At 36.3% G+C, this 20,016-nt stretch overlaps 1 protein-coding gene across 1 annotated transcript in view; it reads left to right on the top strand.

The window, feature by feature from the left end:
• The window catches only part of DCDC1 (doublecortin domain containing 1), a 419,738-nt gene that overhangs the window by 326,327 nt on the left and 73,395 nt on the right, over window positions 1-20,016 (top strand). The window contains exons 20-21 of the mRNA XM_045808577.2: window positions 6,296-6,419; window positions 19,248-19,429. Of these exons, the coding sequence (XP_045664533.2) occupies window positions 6,296-6,419; window positions 19,248-19,429 (306 nt within the window). The remainder of the gene's footprint in view (window positions 1-6,295; window positions 6,420-19,247; window positions 19,430-20,016) is intronic.

Here is a 20,016-nt window from a genome sequence, read left to right as displayed (position 1 = left end):
GTGGTCAGGTAATGTTAGTTTCTGTAGGTCCGTGGGAGACTTATTGTATGTTATGGAAGAACCATTCCCATAGTGAAAATTAGCACTCTAACCTGGAAAAGCCTGCGTTTGGAAACAGGAGCACAGATTTTGAAGTTGGCCATAAGGAGTGATGGTAAGAAGGGCCAATCCTTCCTCTACCCATTGGTTTCTGAACCCACACATTCTAGCTATTGAGGACACAACACACATATTGTTGGAGTCACTGCATATACTGATCCTTTAGGATAGCACCCAAACCCTGAAAAGTGTTTCCCAAGCTGGAACCTTAGTTGAGATTTTAAGGCCATTTCTGTATTCCATCAGGCAAGCTGCCTTTTTTTTTTTTTAAAAGATTTTATTTATTTACTTGACAGAGAGACAGCCAGCGAGAGAGGAAACACAGGCAGGGGGAGTGGGAGAGGAAGAAGCAGGCTCCCAGCGGAGGAACCTGTTGTGGGGCTCGATCCCAGGACTCTGGGATCACGCCCTGAGCTGAAGGCAGACGCTTAATGACTGAGCCACCCAGGTGCCCCAGCAAGCTGCTTTTGAGTGATAAAGTACAATGTAAGACAAGTGAATCCTGTGACTCACTGTTTTACCTCTTTTGCTGTAAAATGTGTCCCTTACATATAAACATTTTCATGGGCACTATGGTCATTCCGTCCACTTATGATGGATGCTCTCTTGTAGGCATAAACAGGAGAATTAAAATCCATATGCTTTGTATCCTCCCTGTAGGTTCATCTTCATACCTTCATACCAAATCTTCCAGTTTTGCTATTTTGAAGCTCCTGAACAACAGGCCAAATCATTAATCACTGCCCATGAATAAATGTATACCCACACTCTGATTACCTATTCCTTTCTACAAAGTAGATGATCAAGTGTGGTACTCACAACTCTACCTAATAGGACAATTTCTTTTCACCACTGTTCTTCAGAGACTATAACATAGCAGTAGTCCACTTCTGACCGGCACCAACATATCATACTGACTGCTTTGTGAACCAGGCTTGAATCCTTCTGGCCAATGGCTGTAGAGAAATCCCCTTAAGGACATATGTGTATATTAAGGGAGAGGAATCATTGCAATAGACTAATGCCTTCTGGACTTGGCTTGAGCCTGATCCTGAATGTACCACTTCCATTTTACAGTAGAAGGTAGTTGCATCTGTCTTACCTTATGACATGAAGGATATGACTACACCCAGTTCACTATGGGTGGTTCAGATTTCACAGTCACTTGATGGTACAATGCTCCAGTTCTCAGTCTCAAAAAAAAAGCTTTTCAATACACCAGGGATTATTTTTCAAAAACAGAGTTGTTTCCTATTGCAGAGTATGATCTTGCTGCAGAATGCCAGGGTCTATAAAGCAACAAGAGTATGGGTCTTACCAGAGACTTAACACAGCATCCTCACCACTTCAGATACCTCCAGGGTCATTGGGTCTGGCAGGTCATACCATCCGGGAGACAGGGAAGCTTGTACTACCACCTGGAACTGCTTCAGATTCCTCTCATGTTCTGAACGCCTGTTGAAATTGACAGCCTTTTGGGATATCTGGTAAAAGGGTCAGAGCAGTATTTTTGAGGTGTGGAACATGTTGTTTCTAAAACCCAAAAGGACCCATCAGTGCTGTGTCTTTTGTTGTTGATGGAGTAAGAGGTATAAAATGCAACAACTTGACCTTTATTTTAGGGGAATATCCTTACATATATCAGACCAATGGACACCTAAAAATTCCATTGATGTAGCAAGCCCTACATTTTTATGGGATTTATTTACCACCCTTTGGCAAGCAAGAGGAGAATAACAATTTTGGCTACTAATGTGGAAGAAAACCAAATGCGTGTGATTTCATGGAAGTCAAGGGAAGTCAAGTCAAGTGAAGAAAGCGTTTAAGGAAAGAATGATCTTTTGTTAGACACTGCTGTTCAGGTGTATCTTAAGAAATGAGTTTTAACTTTGGTAATGTGAAAATTCTGATGGGGCAGGTTTAATGGAGTTTCAGAGGGGAAAATCTAATTAGAATTGTTCTAAGAGAAAAGGAGAGAAGAAGAGGAGATTAATCTTTTAAGGAATTTGCTATAAAGGAATACACAGAAATAAGGCAATAACTGGAGGTGGATGTGGGACGTATAGAAGGTTCTTCTCTTTCTTTTTTTTTTTTTTAAGGTGTCAGACTCTCAGATATTATGGAGATGGAATGACTCAGAGGACAGGAAGATTAATAGTTCAGGGCGGAACAAAGTCCTAGATGAGACAAGATAAGGACCTAGGTCACGAGCAGTTTTGGCCTTAGACTGGAGCACAGACTGCTTCACTATAGCAAGAAGACAAGCAAAGTGTAGGCGTCTAGAGCAGGGGAATCTGGAAGATTTGCCGATGGGAGGAAGAGGAAGGTCTCTTTTGAACACTTGTGTTTTCTCAATGAAATAAGATCTCCAGCAGCACTGAGCAATGGATGGCAGGGTATGGGAGGTTTAATGAGAAGGAAATGGTGTGTTTCTCAGAGGCCTGGAATTATTGGGCTGGAGGAAAGCAGTGGAATGACCCAGAAGTCCTAAGGGCCCACTTGAGGTTTGTGGTTGTACAGTTAAAAATAGTGGTTGTCAGCAGTATCATACCCAATACTCCGTTTGTATAACAAATATTTTGTAACGATCCTTTACTACCCTAAAATAAAATTCATGGTTAAGATAACCTACACACCCATATAATTTCTAAAGAAATGCCTGTCTAGTAACACTAATGTTAGTAAAAGAAAAATAATTTAAAAATAAAAGTAATATACACTTCAGTATAAATTTTCAGTACAGCTATACTGGACAACATGATTATGTTTGCAGAGTCTTATTCCTATGTGTAATATCAGCTAAATGTGTGAACTACAAATGCCAAATGATACAGTTGTGTTATACTTGTGACTCAAAAACCATGAATGGTAATGCCATTAGTGATAGAATTTTTCCAAAAGAGTAAGTAACACATGAACCATCAAAAAAATTTTCCTTCTTTGAGATATTTGAGGGTGTTGTACTCCTAGAAAATGTGGTGTGTATTATAATCATGCAAAAATACTTTGTTTATAATAAAATGTAGTTTGGTTTTAGACTCTGATAAATAGGTAATAAAATGAATGTTTGGAGGGAAATTTGAATGTCTGTGGAATGCAGGACAAGCTTCCTTTGTGCAGGACTTCCCCATACTTTGAAGGACATTTGGTATTCTTCATTCCCTGCCAGTTGAAATAACAATCATTGTGAGAGCCCTAAACTCCTCAGATTCTCAAAACACTCTGTGATATATCCACCCTGCCTCCCAGTGTCATTGTTCTATGTCAATTTATTGTGATTCCATTCATAGTTTCTTAGGTGTTTTCTCTAGCCACTGTTCAACTGTTGAAGTATAAACCTATAGTAGGTAAAGAATTGAACCAGGGGTTGGTTTCTATTTTTTAAAAATTGACCACAAAGAAGGAAGAGTACGGCAGTGAGTCAGGACAAGAGGGTGGCTGTTATGCTGAACCATGAATCCTAGCTAAGTATAGCAGGAAGAGTAGTGCTGGCAGGGAGGTATGGAGTGTGACAAGGTGAAAGAAACAATGGTTTGGAGCATCTGGCAAGAATGAAGAATTGTTAGAGTGGGATGCTTAAATATGTGAACTAGAGAAAAGGGAGATGGTGGTGAGAAGGTGGGCTTCTTGCAATTGCAATTTTTGAAGTGGTCTAGTTCTTTGTAATGACCAGTTTGAGTCCGTGTTCATGGGAAGGGTAGCTGATATGAAATGGAGTTAAGATCATTAGAGGCACTGAGAGGCCAGGGGAGATTGTCTATTTAGATATTTAAAAGACACTGAATGATTACAGGAACAGAGAGGGAGAGAACAAAAGCAACCCAGGATGGTAAAATCTTCAATAAATGAGAGAGAAGGATACAGAAAAACTGATATGAATGCAACAAGGGAGGATAATAGGTGCTCTGGTCTACTGTTATGTGCTTCGAAGCAAAGACCTTTGCAGTCTGGAAGTGGTTATGAGGAGCAAGAAAGAGAGCTTCCACATACACCTTCAGGGCCAGGAGAACTCGAGACGTGGATGAAAAAAACTACAACTAGAGAGGTTTGCAATGGAAGCAGATCCTTAGGAGATTGTCAGGTATTCAGAAAAATAAAAATTGATGTGAACTAATTTTGTGTATTCCTGTCATTTTCACCAGCAATAGCAGGAGCTTACCACCTTCTGAGGTTTATTCATTTTCCCATAGTTCAAATATATTGTCTGAATGAATGAGCTTTCCATTTCTCCTTAGACTTCATTTGAGGTCGTTGGTATTTAATGTATGTAGCTAACACTCTGGGAGGCATTGTGGGAAAATAAAACATGATTTCACTGAGAGAAGAAGAGAAATGTAACACAGGGGCTATATGCCCTGGCTTATAAGAGCCCTCAACTTGGTTCCACTTGGTTCCATGTTGGTAAGGAACAGGTGTTTCCTGCCACCCCACCCCTTGCTGCCCAGGCCCCAAGAATTTCCATCAAGCTTATGGGAGATTGAGTACTGCAGATGGTTCTGATGGGGTTGGGCTATTTCACAAAACTTTAAGGCTCCAATGACCATCACATATGCTCAAAAAGTATAAGTGGGTTGCTTCTTGTATTCTCACTCATTAATTAGTGATTTATTATATTAGTAAGTGTCCATCATTTCCTCTCCAGGCTCAGTATGGACTTAGCTATATATAGTAATTTTTCTCTTGCCATAATGTTAAATTTTATTGGCTAATATTGATTTAGGAATTTTACATCTTTAATTTTAGGTAAAATTACTGTATTACTTCTTAAATTACCAGCAATAGACTTTATTATGAAGATTATCTCTCCTTCATGGAAGAAATTAACCAGTTTTCTTTATATTTATGGTTTAAAATATTTTATATAGCATGAAAATGATCTGTTCCATGACCTGTGAAGTTATGTGAGCAAGGGCATGTTCTTTATTTTCTGTTTCAAATCTGTGAGGTTTTTAAAAAAATCATTTATTTCCATCAGAATTTTTGCATTTGTTAACTTACACGTGCATAATATACTCTTTCAATCTTTTCTATGCTAAATAGTTAGCTCAATCTTCCATTTGGTTTGTATTATAGTAATCTAGATTTATTTGCAAGAGATTTGCTATTTTATTTTTATTTCAAAAACATTTCTTTGAAACATTCTACTGATGTTCTATTTTCTAATTTATTTATTTCTATTTGAATATTATTTCCTTTCATCTGTTTTCCATGGGACAATTTTATATATACTTTAAAATAATTGACTTGAATGTTTATTAGTTCTCCTTTTCAATTTGGCTTTTAATAAAAAAACCACTTAACATTATGAATTTACCTTTGAATGTAATTCTATATTATATGTTTTCATGATTCTTATTTTCATTGCTTTCTAAACAGCTATTGATCATATTATTTTTTTCTTTATATGATATAATAGTATTTGGGGAGAGAGAATGTGTTTTGTTTGTTTGTTTTAAAGGTTTTATTTATTTGAGAGAGAGAGAGTGAGAGAGAGAGCACTAGCAATGGGCAAGAAGGAGAAGCAAGATCCCTGCTGAGCTGGGAGCCCGACGTGGGGCTCAAGCCCAGGACCCTGGCATCATGACCTGAGCAAAAGGCAGATGCTTAACAGACTGAGTCACCCAGGTGCCCTGAGAATGTGTTTTTTAAATTATGTGATTGGAGTTGTAAATTTAAACTTTTATTTATATCTACTTTTATTCTATCATTTTCCACAAAGTGTGGCTTTTTAATTTTCATTTTAAAACTGTATTTAAGCTTACATTGTTAGTATGTGGCAAATACTACAAATGTTCAAAGAATTGTTGAGAAAGGTATTTTCTGTTAGTAGGCTACAATGAATATAAGTAAATTATCATACTTACATTTATTAGTTATACCAGTCAGATATTTAATATCCTTATTTGTTACCCTAGAAAAATTTACCTGGTGGTTTATAATCTGTTGGTCTTGTAGTGATGTCTCTCACAATAATTGTGTTTATGTCAGTTTCTCTTTGAATGTCTAAAAAGTTTTGCTTGATTTTTTTCTGTTAGTATTGTTATTTAAGTCATTGTTATTATAAAATGGTTACTTTGACTTTTGCCTCAAATTCCACTGTCAGTTATGACATTGCCAATTTTTCCTGATTTTTAAAAATATTTTGAAGTGATATGTAATCTTACTAAATTCCTTTTTGTTTCTTATTTTGTTTTAGGTGGGCCATAAAACATGAAGGGACTAATAAGCCAGGCCAGTGGAAACATTCCAAAGTTGAAAATCCTCTCTGGAACAAGCTTACCTACATGTGGCCAGTTCTTCCCAGTGGACAACTTAATGAGGTTGTATCTTTTAGTATAAGAGGTGGTTGTTGAGATTTCCTTTTAGGCCCAATATGTGCTCAATTTTTCTGAAAATTTCCATGAATCTTTTAAATTATAGTTGTTAGGTGCAAGAGATGAATTAATTCTGTTTTTGTAGCAATTCATTAGAAAGGTGTGTTTAAGTCTTTCATTATGAAAATGAACTTATTTCTTCTTGTAGACTGTCAAATTTTACTTTATGTATTTTTAAATTTAGTTCTTAGACACATACATACTTAGAAATATTATTTCTCCCTAGTGAATTGAAACTTTAATCATTATGTAGAGACTCTCCCTGGCTCTAGTAAAAAAAAAAGTCTCAATTATGCCATATTAATAGAAATAGCCCAGCTAATTATTATTATTATTATTTGCTTAATATATCTTCTTTCCATCCTTTTACTTTTTATATTTTGATAGTCTTCTGTTTTAGGAGGGTCTCTAATAATCAGTATATAGTTAATATAAAAACAATTATCTGACAATCTTTATCTCTAAACTAAAGGATTTGGTCTTGTCTATTTATTGTCATAGCAAATATATTTGGATTATTATTTGCTTTCTATTTGTACTGCTTTTCCTGTGTTTCATTTTTTCTCCATTCTTATGTTCTTTTAGATTGATTTTTTTTCTCATTATATTTTCCTCTCTATTAGTTTGGAAATTGTACATTCCATTTCCATTCTTTTTTATTATTACTCTGAATGTTTCAGTTTGCATATGTAAATGATCAAAATATAAAGTTAACAAATGTTATTTACTTTTCTCGGAAATAATCAAGAACACTAGAAAATCTTAACTTCAATCACACAATTTGTAACTTATTGTCATGAAATTTATCTTTTTGAAACTTCCACAAAATATTAAATTGTTATAGGTAGCAAATGTTTATTTAGCTTTAACCCCATTTTTTCCACTTTCTTGTTATAATTCCTTCTTACATCTCAGTTCTTCCACCTGTGATTACTTTCCTTCTACCTCGTATACCTTTCTTTTAGTTACTGGTAGCAAACTCTCTCAGTTTTTACTTATATGAAAATGTCTTTTTGCCCTCCTTTATATAAGGTATTTTCACTTAGCAAATGGAAGATGTCATCACTGACTTCCACCTTCCATTGTTACTATCCAGCAGTCATGTATCATCCTAAATGTTATTCCTTTGAAGGCAATCTCTCTTTTCTCTGATAGCTTTTAGTATCTTTCCTTTCCTTGGTATTTTTCAGTTTCACCACAAAATGTCTGAGAGAGGATTTCTTTTTATTGTTCCTGCTTGGGGTTCTTGACACTGTGGCTTGGTATCGTGCATCATTTCTGGAAGTTTCTCACCCATTATCAAATATTATCTCTTTTATATCCTCTCATTCCATTCTTTACAGAAAACCGTGATTAGGTGTAAGCTAGAGCTTCTTATTTTGACCTGCACGTCTCTCAACCTCTCTTTCATAGTTTTCATGTCTTAGTCTCTTTGTGGTACATTTTTACATCATGTTTTCAGACATATTTCTTTCAGATAATTAATTTTCTCTGTAGCTTCATCTCATGTATTTTATTTTTTATTTTCTTATTTGTTTTTTAAAGATTTTATTTATTCATTTGACAGACAGTGAGAGAGAGAGAGAGAGAGAGAAGGAGAGAAGACAAGCAGGAGGAGTGGGGGAGGGAAAAGCAGGCTTCCCACTGAGCAGGGAGCCCGACTCAGGGCTCGATCCCAGGACCCTGGGTTCATGACCTGAGCCACTGAGGCACCCCTATCTCATGTATTTTAAAGTACAAGTGAGGGTCAGCCTGTGTTATGATTCTTAATGAAGATTATTTTTTCTCTTCTATAAGAAAAAATGTTTGAGACAATCTAGTTTACTTGGAGCCACCTGGAGGGTATTATTTCTGGCTTGCCTTTTCAATGATATTTAGCCTATTGTGACTTGTTTTATGAGGGAAATTTTCTGTTAGATCTCCCATGTTAGCTAGGTCCTGAAATTTGTCTTCTGTGTCCTTCCCCTGTAAGACCATGGAAACAGAAACTCAAATTCATTGGGGTTTGGCAAATTTCCTAAAAATAAAACCCAGTTTCAGCACTCTGTTTACCTCTCTGGGTCTCTAGTATATCTTGCTTTATTGCTATGTCAGTGATGTGCTCTAAAGATATTTTTAAAATATTTTCTCCTGATTTTTTTCGTTGTTTTGTCATGTTTTCTGGTTTCAATCAAGTTTTCTCTTTCCTCTTAAATCATAATTTCCTATGCCTCCTCACTGATTAAATGAGTCTCAGCACTTTAGGAAAAAGACAGTCTGAAACCAAGAAGTCAATACTTAGGCCCCAAAGATGTTCTTATATTTAGACTTACAGTTAGATGTTCTTATGTTCAGTAGTAAAGCAACAGTTTAGATAGTTGAGTTTTGTTGAATGAAAAAGGAGTTCTTCAAAATATTGGAGGCTGAGGGTTGGACAGCCTGACCAGTGGCTAGGTGAATTATATGTCTGAGACTCGGGTTTGTAGCACTAGTGATAGCCAGCATGGAGCCAAGGGTCGGGAAGTGGCATCGAGAGACCAATAGGCTCAGAATAAGCCAAGAAAATAAAACCCTACGAATTGCATTAATTGTAGATTTTTCTCCAGAGGTTCAGGAAAAACAGAGGCTAAAACCGAAAGAGCAGGCAGGATAATTTACACCTTAATTGGTGGTGGTCAGAAGCCAGCAGCTTGCCCAGTGGCCAAAGAGCACAAGAGGCACATAGTTAGAGGCCTCCGAGGATCAAGGCCAAGTACTCACATATAGACTGTGGACCCCTATCCCAAGGGTGTACAGTTTGTTGAACTTTCACGTACCAGAAACCACACTGAGGAAGGGGAAAGGAGGAGGTATATCCCTGAAAGGAAACAACAGTTCTGGTAAGAAATTTGAAACTTCAGTTTGGTTGAATATGTATACGAAAGCTTAAAAAACAAATAAAAAATGCTGTTTTACAGAGGGGGAGATGAACCATGAGAAACTATGGACTCCGGGAAAGAAACTGAGGGTTTTAGAGGGGAGGTGGGTGGGGGAATGGGCTAGCCTGGTGAAGGGTATTAAGGAGGGCACATATTGCACCGAGCACTGGGTGTTATATGCTAACAATGAATCATGGAACACTACATCAAAAGCTAATGATGTATCGTATGGTGAATAACATATCATAATAAAAAAATTAAATTAAAAAAACCTGCTGTTTTAAGTTGGCAGATACTGGAACACTTCTAATTGGGATATCAAGTTTCCACCACCCAATGGGGTGGGAGGTGGACAAGGATGCCTCACATGGAAGTGTTCTTTCTTATGTAGGAAAAGAGAGAAAATTATAATTATTGCAAATTTCACAATATTGTGCTTACATTTTCAAACCTCAGTATATAAGTAAAGTAATTTGGTTAATTAATTAATTGCTTTAAATGATGTATGGTAATTATATTAGGAAACCTAAGTTAACCTGGTTCCTTTAAAATTTACCATTAAAAAGATACATTTTTGCTAATGGCCTGAGATTTGGCAACTAAATGGTTTTAGGAATGGAAATGGACTGCTCCAAAGTTCTATAGCCAGTCAAACAGAGTAATAGCTTTTGGGTGGAGAGATAATACTATACCCCAACAAAACTCTGGTCCTCATTTTAAAACTGAATGGAAAGGACTAAGGCACTAAATTAGCTGAAGTAAGACAAATTGACCATGTATTTCAAAATGACTCAGCCTAAGAGTACAGTTAGTTCTTGCAATGTTTGAGGAAGAGAAAAAAATACTTACCAAGCAGGGAACTCAAATAGTTCTTACTCAAATACGATCTATTTCATTTAAGGTCTGGATCCATTTAGATAAAATGAGGGAACCATATTTTCTTCCAGTCCCATTTCTACAGAATTGAATTTTTAAACAAAAAGATGGTATTATCAGTATATAATGAAATGCAATTAATATTTTGCTTGAAAGGACTTTCCAGGTAAATAAACTGCAGTTAGGAAATGTGACTTCATATTGTGGGGATTCAGAACATTTTGGTCACTATAAGCATATGTATCAAACTTACTCCAGATTTAATCTTCTTTTTTTTTTTTTTTAAGATTTTGTTTATTTATTTGACAGATAGAGACAGCCAGAGAAAGAGGGAACACAAGCAGGGGGAGTGGGAGAGGAAGAAGCAGGCTCCCAGCGGAGGAGCCTGATGTGGGGCTCGATCCCAGAGCACCGGGATCACGCCCTGAGCCAAAGGCAGACGCTTAACCGCTGCGCCACCCAGGCGCCCCCAGATTTAATCTTCTAACCTTACGTCCTATCTAACCATTATTTATCATACATTTAGGCAATGCAGACAGAGCAAGGAGGGAGATAATGGTTGCTACCTTCATGGAGCTTACAGTTTAAGAAGTATAGGCTGTGTGTCAAAAAGGAAAGAACCAGAAAAGGAAGAAGGCAGACTTAATGAATAAGAGACAAGGAAGGGAAAAAGAAGAAACTCACAGAAAAAGTTTAGCTCCTCGGAAATCAAGGCTGTTGGTTGAGTCAGTTTGTTCAGTCATATGGTCAGAGGCACAGTTGGTTAAGCAGCTGACTCTTGGTTTCGGCTCAGGTCATTATCTCAGGGTCCTGGGGTCTTGGGATCGAGTCGGGGCTCAATCTCACGACCTTGAGATCATGACCTAAGCCAAAATCAAAAGTTGGATGCTTAACCAACTGAGGGACCCAGGCACCCCCTAAAATTTCCAAATTGTTAAATTAAAATATAACTATTAGAAGAGGCCCACGTTAAACAAAATAGTTAGAAGTACACATTTTAGTAATTTGTTAAAAGATTATGATTATTAGCTGGTACTATAAGGGCATAAAAGGGAGGTGTAAGAAGACCCAAGACAGAGAATTGAAGACTCTATTAGTTTATTAATAACAAATAGATGAGGGTGGACCAGTTTGACTAAGAAATTTAGATCACTAGTTAAGAGCTGGACTCCCCAAAGAAACACAGGCTGTTTCTTGTTGTGAGAGAGAGAAAAAGCAGAATTATCCACTTAAGGGAGCACCAGGGCCCATCTCCTGACAATACAGCCATACCATGGAATATTGTGAGCACAGAGAAAACCAATAAAGAAATGAATGAGAACATAAGAATTCCAGTGGTGAAAATGTGGGGGAGGAAACAGCATTCCATGCTTATTAATGAATTATACATGTTTTTGTTGTCCTTCACTATCCCGATAGCATATTTCTATTTCCATGGATGATGAAGTAAAAGTGCCTTAAATACCAGAACAAGGTTTTAAAGTAGCTTAAACAAAGAACTGCCAGTGTTTGGTCATAGATTGGATTAGGTTCTGTGATGTCTCATATTAAAGAGAAGATCTTTGGGCTTACTTCATCTAACTGGAATGCAAAGGAAGCCCTCTGAAGTCAGCAATGCTACAGTGGTGCTAAAGGCAATGTCTATAGTGATTCCTACTTCCATGAGAGCTTAGGAAGTGAAAGGATCAAAAAATAACTAGGAGCTATGATAGCACAGTCCAGATAAGTTTACCAGAAATACAGCATGCATGCAATATTGAAAAAAAAAAAATCTAAGTTCCACATTGAACCTCTGAGTTGACAGTTCTCACAGACTAACCTCAAGGGAGCATCTTGTTCCTCTTGCTTTTCCCTTCCATAATAGAAAGAAAGAAAGAAAGAAAGAAAGAAAGAAAGAAAGAAAGAAAGAAAGAAAGAAAGAAAAAGAAAAAAAAAGAAAGAAAGAAAGAAAGAAAGAAAGAAAGAAAGAAAGAAAGAAAGAAAGAAAGAAAGAAAAAGAAAGAAGGTGGGAGGGAAGGAGGAAGGAAGAAAGAAAGGAAGGGAGAGAAAGAGAGAAAGGGGGGAGGGAGGGAGAAGAAGGAAGGAAGGAATATTAGCTATTTTACACCAAGACTTCAATGTGAGAATAACTTTTTAAAGTTTTTAGTTTAATTTAGTTAGTTAACATAAGTGTAATATAGTTTCAGGTGTACAATATAGTGATTCAACAATTCCATACACCACCTGGTGCTCATCAAAATAAGTGCCCTCCTTAATCTATAATTAAGAATCTGTTTCTTGGTTTGTCTCTCTCTCTCCCTCCCTCTCTTTCTCTCTTTCTTTTCTCCCCTGTGCTTATTTGTTTTGTTTCTTAAATTCCACATATGAATGAAATCATATGGTATTTGTCTTTCTCTGACTGACTTATTTCCCTTAGCATTATACTCTCTAGCTCCACCATGTCATTGCAAATGGCAAGATTTCATTTTTTATGGCTGAATAGTATTCCATTGTGTATAAGTGTGTGTGTGTGTGTGTGTGTGTGTGTGTGTGTGTGTGTGTACTACATCTTCTTTATCTATTCATCAATCAGTGGACACTTGGGCTACTTCCATAATTTGACTATTGTAAATAATGTTGCTATAACATAGGGGTACATGTATCCCTTTGAACTAGTGGGTTTTTTAGGTTTTGTTTTGTTTTTTGTTTTTTTGAGTGAATACCCAGTAGTGTGATTGCTGGATCATAGGGTTGTTCTATTTTTAACTTTTTGAGGAACGTCCATACTGTTTTCTAGAGTGGCTTCACCAGCTTGCATTCCCACCAACAGTGCAAGGGGGTTCTTTTTTCTCTGCATCCTTGCCAATATCTGTTTTTTCCTGTGTTGCTAATTTTAGTTAGCATTCTGACAGGTGTGAGGTGGTATCTTCTTGCAGTTTTGATTTACATTTCTCTGATGATAAGTGATGATGAGCATCTTTTCACGTGTCTGTTGGTCATCTGTATGTCTTCTTTGGAGAGTTGTCTGTTTATGTCTTCTTACTTTTTAACTGGATTATTTGTTTTTCGGGGTGTTTTATATTTTGGATACTAAGCCTTTATTGGATATGTCATTTGCAAATATCTTCTCCTATGCCACAGGTTGCTTTTCAGTTTTGTTGATTGTTTCCTTTGCTGTGCAGAAGCTTTTTATTTTAATGTAGTTTTGCTTTGTTTCTCTTGCCTCAGGAAACATACCTAGAAAAAAGTTGCTATAGCTGATGCCAGAGAAGTTACTGTCTGTTCTCTTCTAGGGTTTCTATGGTTTCAGGTCTTACATTGAGGTCTTTAATCCATTTTGAATTTATTTTTGTTTGATGTAAGAAAGGGGTCCAGTTTCATTGTCTTGCATGTTGTTGTTCAGTTTTCCCAACACCATTTGTTGGAAAGACTTTTTCCCATTGGATACACTTTCCTGCTTTGATGAAGATTAATTTACCATATAGTTGTGGGTTTATTTCTGGGTTTTCTATTCTATTCCATTGATTTATGTGTCTCTTTTTGTGCCACTACTATACTGTTTTGATCACTACAGCTTTGTAATACAACTCGAAGTCCAGAATTGTGATGCCTCAAGCTTTGCTTTTCTTTTTCAAGATTGCTTTGGCTATTTGGGGTTTTTTGTGATACTGTAGAAATTTTAGGAATGTTTGTTCTAGTTCTGTGAAAAATGCTGTTGGTATTTTGATAGGGATTGCATTAAATGTGTAGATTGCTTCATGTAGTATAAACATTTTAACAATGATTGTTCTTCCAATGTGTGAGCATAGAATGTCTTTCCATTTCTTTGTGTCATCTTCAGTTTCTTTCATCAGTGTTTTATAGTTTTCAGAATACAGGTCTTTTTTTGTCTTCTTTTTCTTTTTTTTTAATAATAATAATTTTTTATTATATTATGTTAGTCACCATACAGTACATCCCTAGTTTTTTGATGTAAAGTTCCATGATTCATTATTTGCGTATAACACCCAGTGCACCATGCAATACGTGCCCTCCTTACTACCCATCACCAGCCTATCAGAATACAGGTCTTTCATCTCTTTGGTTAGGTTTATTCCTAGGTATCTTATCATTTTGGTGCAATTGTAATTGGGATTGTTTTCTTAATTTCTCTTTCTGCTGTTTCATTATTAGTGTATAGAAATGCAATAGATTTCTGTTAATTGATTTTGTATTCTGTGACTTTACTGAATTTGTTTATCAGTTCTAGGAGGGTTGTTTTTTTTTTTTAAGATTTTATTTATTTATTTATTTATTTGAGAAAGAGAGTGAGCAAGAGAGCACAAGCAGGGGAGAAGCAGATTCAGGGAGCCTGATGTGGGGCTCAATCCCAGGACCCTGGGGTCATGACCTGAGCCTAAGGCAGATGCTTAACCGACTGAGACACCTAGGTGCCCCTTTTCTAGCAGTTTTTTGGTGAAGTCTTTCGGATTTTCTATGTAGAGTATCATGTCATTCACAAATAGTGAAAGTTTTGCTTCTTCCTTATCAATTTGGATGACTTTTGTTTTTTTTTGTTGTCTGATTGCTATGGCTAGGATTTCCAGTCAATGTGACAGTAACTTTTTAATGAGAATGCTATTATCCCCCATCTCTCCCATTTATCTGGCTCTAGTTTCATGATCATTTATGTCTAAAACTTGGGCAAATGTTGATTTGCTCTGAAATACTTAATAGCTTTTTTGTAAAAGAGTTACAGGTAAGTCCTGAACTTACTTCTTTTTAATTTTTTAAAAAATTTTTTAAAGATTTTATTTATTTATTAGACAGAGACAGAAACAGCCAGCGAGAGAGGGAACACAAGCAGGGGGAGTGAGAGAGGAAGAAGCAGGCTCATAGCGGAGGAGCCTGATGTGGGGCTCGATCCCATAACACCGGGATCACGCCCTGAGCCGAAGGCAGAGGCTTAACCGCTGTGCCACCCAGGCGCCCCCGTGAACTTACTTCTTAAAGAAGTTATGCAAATCCACTCTTTCACCATCCCTCACATTAAGTGAAATCTTTATATAACTGGAACATCTCAAATGAAACAATACAATGAGTTTGTCATATTTCCTTCCAGTAACTCTAGTAAGAGAGAACAGCCTTTATTGCTGTTGCTCCATTTATAATAAAAGATACATGGCTATATAAACACTTTATAGTCTGCGCTTTGCAACTTAAATCCATATAGGTAAAAGGTCCTCAGTGGAGGTCAGGAATATGGAAAGATTTTATTAATTCAAATTTTGCTTGTTTAGAAGTGTGATAAGTTAGACTCATTGTATGCCATTATTATGAACATATTTACTGAACAAAGTATTATATTGAAATATAAAGGAAAAAAATACTAAACTGAAAAGGACTCATGAGATTTTTAAACATTTATGTATACTGTTTTCTCCTAATTAAATGCAATTAATGTTATTTACTCACTCATTTCACAAATTAGGGCATTATAATTGGATGTCATTTCAGAATATTTAATTTCCACAACCTTCAGACTTTGTTTATAACTTATTTAAAACCCCCGTTTTTTTTGTACTATGTGATTGATTGTTCAATATAATTGAAAGATTCTAAAATTTTTAAGAGAATATAAATTAGTAAATTTTCCATATTATACTAGCTTTTAAAAAATGGTCTCCTTTTCCATAAACTAATGGCCATGTATCTTGGTCTGTATTAGTCTAACAGGCCAACATGTCTCCCCAGCCCACCTGTATCTTTATCTTTGTCATGTCAGTTAGACACTGCTAGGATGGTAGGACCACCCCGTAGTGATTGTCTGAGCTTTCTGCCTGCCTATCCTGACTTCTTCCTCCTTTGGTACCCATATCGCCTTTAGGAAACCTTAGGAAACTTCTTCCATTTATAGTTCATGTGAATTATGGTGTCTTTACTTGGACTCTTCAGAAAGCAGAACCTGAGACAAATGTCTTATGTGCCACTACATTATTAGGATGTGCAGTCCCAGGGACAAGCAGGAAAGGAAGGAGAACTAATATAAGAATGCGCTATCAAGCTGTCCTCCAAGAAACCATTTAAACAGTGATCTTAGGAGAGTGTCTCCTGGAGGAGAAAACAGAAAGAATTTATCCATCAGCTTCCATTTCTTTTAGGTCAAAGGTTTGCCCAAGGTTACATAACAAGAATGATGGGTCAAAAATTCAAATTCAGGAAGTCTGGCTCTAGAGCCCAAGCTCTTAGCCTCTTCACGAGATGCTCTTCGGAATGTTAGTCAATGATAGGAATGAAGAATAAAATAGAAGCAAGGATAGGAGGTAGGGGATGTTGTGGGGGGTGGGTGAGGCAGGACAGGATTTGGAATTTTTGATTGACCTGGGAAGGCTTCATCGAGGTGATACTTGAGCAAAAACCTGTAAAACAAGCAGCTCTCTTGACATGAGAAGAAATGCAAATAACCTGAAATGATGTCTTTGAGGAACAATGAGGTAAATATGGCAACAGTAGCATGAGTAGGGGGGAGAGCAGCGGGAGATAAGACCAGAGAGAAAAGATGAGATACAGATTCTGCAGAGCCTTGTATGCCATTTTAAAACATTTGGCTCTTAGTAAAATGGGAAGCCACTGGAGAGTTTGGAACAGAGGAATCAGAGGAATGATGTGCTCTGACTTAAGCATTAGTAAGATCATTATGATAATGGAGTAGAAAGTGGCTAAGGTGGAAGTAGGAATAAGTAGTTAGAAGGCTTTTGCCATTTGTAGGTGAGAGAAACTAGTGGACCAGGGTGGTGGAGGTGATGAAGAGTAGATGGGTCGTAGATATATTTTGAAAGTGGAAGCAGGTTTTGCTGATGGATTAGGTTAAAAATAAATAAATAAATAAATAAATAAATAAATAAATAAATAGTCCCTATATTGGGACAGTTAAATAGACATTTTAACTCATGGGACAAAGAAGAAATCATGACAAACATTTTAAAAGGAAATACTGTATTTAGAATCAAAGCAAATTGTGTGAGATGCAGCTAGATTGTACTTGAAGGAAATGTTTAACCTTAAATACTTAAATTGCAAAAGAGGAGAGGCTAAAAATTAATTTTATAAGCTTCCAATTTGAAAGGTTAGGAAAATAATAGCAAAATGAACTCAAAGAATTAGAAGGAAGGAAATAGGAATTACAAAAACAGAAATTGTTACAGTACGTGATACATACAAAACAGAATCAACAAAGTCAAAAATTGGTTGCTTTGAAAACATTAATAAAATGGATATACCTGGCCACACTGATTAAGAAAGAAATAGTAAAGGTAAATAATATTAAAAAGGAAAGATACAAATACAGATACTGAGAGATTAAGAAGATAATAAGGATATTATAAGTAACTTTATGCTAATAAATATTATAATTTAGATAAATAGTCAAGTTCGCACACTTACGTAACTTAGAATGGAATCAAGAAGAAACAGAAAGCCTGAATAATCCAATAATCGTAGAAGAAATAGAATCAATAGTTAAAATCTTCCCACAAAGAGAACAACAATACTAAACAGTTTTATTGGCAAATTCTACCAAATGTATAAGAAGCCGAGTATTTCAGAATATAAAGAAGCAGCAACACTTTCTAACTCATTTCATGAGTGTGGGATAAACTTAATACCAACCCTGACATGATTCGTATAAGAAAATTGCACTTTAATTTAATTTCAAAAATCCTAAAGAAAATATTAGCAAGTTTAATTCAACAATCTATAAAAAAAAATACAATTTCCAAAGAAGAATAACAAGGTGGGGAGAGTTGCCTATCAAATATCAAAACTTGTTAAATATAAAGGTATTGTAATCACTGTGGCCCTGTGGCACTGTACAGGGTAGGAAAATCAACAATTGAAGAGAAAACAACGCATAGAAACAGATGCACACTTATATGGAATTGTGATATTTTACAGGATGGTCATTGCAGATTAGTTGGGGATTAATTGCTGCCAGGACAATTGTTTTTGCAGATAGAAAAAAATGAAAAAATTGAGATCTTGCCTAACGACATCATCTCTGATCATCTGTTCCCCCATTTACGCTTCTTCCACAAACGTTTATTTTTGTGACTGGCCATACCATCCACCCAGTTGCTCAAACTACAAATCTGGGAGCCATTAATCCTTCCCTCTCTTTATCCCCAAGATGCCATGTTCTGTTAATCCTTAAGTCTTGTACATACACTCTGCCCTGTCCTTTTACCTTTCCTTTACTGCCCTAATTCCTACTGAGGCTTCAGCTCCACTACATGGCATTTCTAAGTTAGGTTCTCTTCCTATGTCATCCCATCACACCCAGTACTCTGTTGCTATTAGACTTATACTATTGTAATTGCCAGTTTATTTCTAGTTAAGTTTCTGAAGATCTGCTGGAAACTCCTTGTGGAAAAGTATTCTGTCTTGTTCAGTTTTATTTCCAGTGCCTACCACTGTGCCTGGAATATAGTAAACCATCAATCAATATTTAGAAAATGCATGAATTAATAAATAAATGAATGGAAGATACACAGTAAGAGTGAGTTCTGTGACTGAAACAGGAAATTTGTCTAAGTTCTTTTGTCATCTCATTCTGGTTTTTGGAGAGTTCCTCAAATGTATTCTTTGCCAAAAGATCTAGTTTAAGATAATACTATTTTAGGCTATGATACCACTTTTCATACATTCTTCACATTGAGTAAAGATACTTCACATACAAGCAAGAACCATCGTAAGTTAATTCAGTTTTATCATTTTAGAATGATGATTCTCTAAGAGGAACTAAGTCTTTTATGTTGTAACACAACACAGGTTTTACAAACATTTTAAAAACTACTAATCTTAAAATTCTTCCTTTTTAGTTAAATAAAACATCAATTAGAATTTTCTGGAACATCTTAGATGCCCAATACATTTTTTGATGCATGAATGAAAAATTAAAAGTATAAGTTTTGTGTTTAATATTTTTTTATATGTAGAAATGACTCTTCTTAATAATCATCACATTCTTTGTCATTTCTTTCTGAAGGAGTTTGATTGGCCAATAGAAGGACTGCTTATTCCAAACAGTCCTCCCATGAGGAAATCCATCTGTAAGACCCCGGAGCTGTGTGTCCCTGTGAGGCTCAGAGTTTTGCGGAACGGAGACAAGAATAAAAATAGAGCCTTTGTTATAATTGGTCCATACGTCTCACCTGGACAGAAAATGCAGTAAGAACACTTTGCTCATACTTCTTGTTCCTAATTTCTACAAATTTTTGTCTTCATTATGGATGCGTTTCTGAAAGGATTCTGTGTTTATTTTTAAAAAGGGCTCCCGGGGCACCTGGGTGGTTCTGTTGGTTATTACCAACTCTTGATTTTGGCCCTAGTCATGATCTCAGGGTTGTGGGGTCCTGGGATTGAGCCCCGCCTCATGCTCTGCTCTCAGTGGGGAGTCTGCTTGAGATTCTCTCTCTCTCCCTCTCCCTTAGCTCCTCCCTCTGCTCACTCTCTCTCTCTAATAAATAAATAAATCTTTAAAATAAATAAATTAATTAATAAATAAAAAGGGCTCCCATGTTGATATTTGGAGATAAAAAGAAAGACTGAGATTTAATTAAAACTTGTCAGGAACTTAATTTTAACTCTTCTGATTGAGGCTAAGCACAGGAGAAAATAATGAGTTAGAAATAGGTTATTCTGGAGGAGGAGTTAAGATGGCGGAGGAGTAGGAGACACCGTTTTCAGCCGGTCCCCCGAGTCGAGCTGGATAGGTACCAGACCAGCCTAAACAACCACGGAACCAGCCTGAGACG

This window comes from Ursus americanus, chromosome 24 (assembly GCF_024610735.1).
Source record: "Ursus americanus isolate L20-20 chromosome 24, mUrsAme1.1.p, whole genome shotgun sequence".
Classification (NCBI taxonomy): domain Eukaryota; kingdom Metazoa; phylum Chordata; class Mammalia; order Carnivora; family Ursidae; genus Ursus; species Ursus americanus.
Note: the sequence above shows the minus strand (reverse complement) of the source record. Positions and strands in the feature narration are given on the sequence as shown.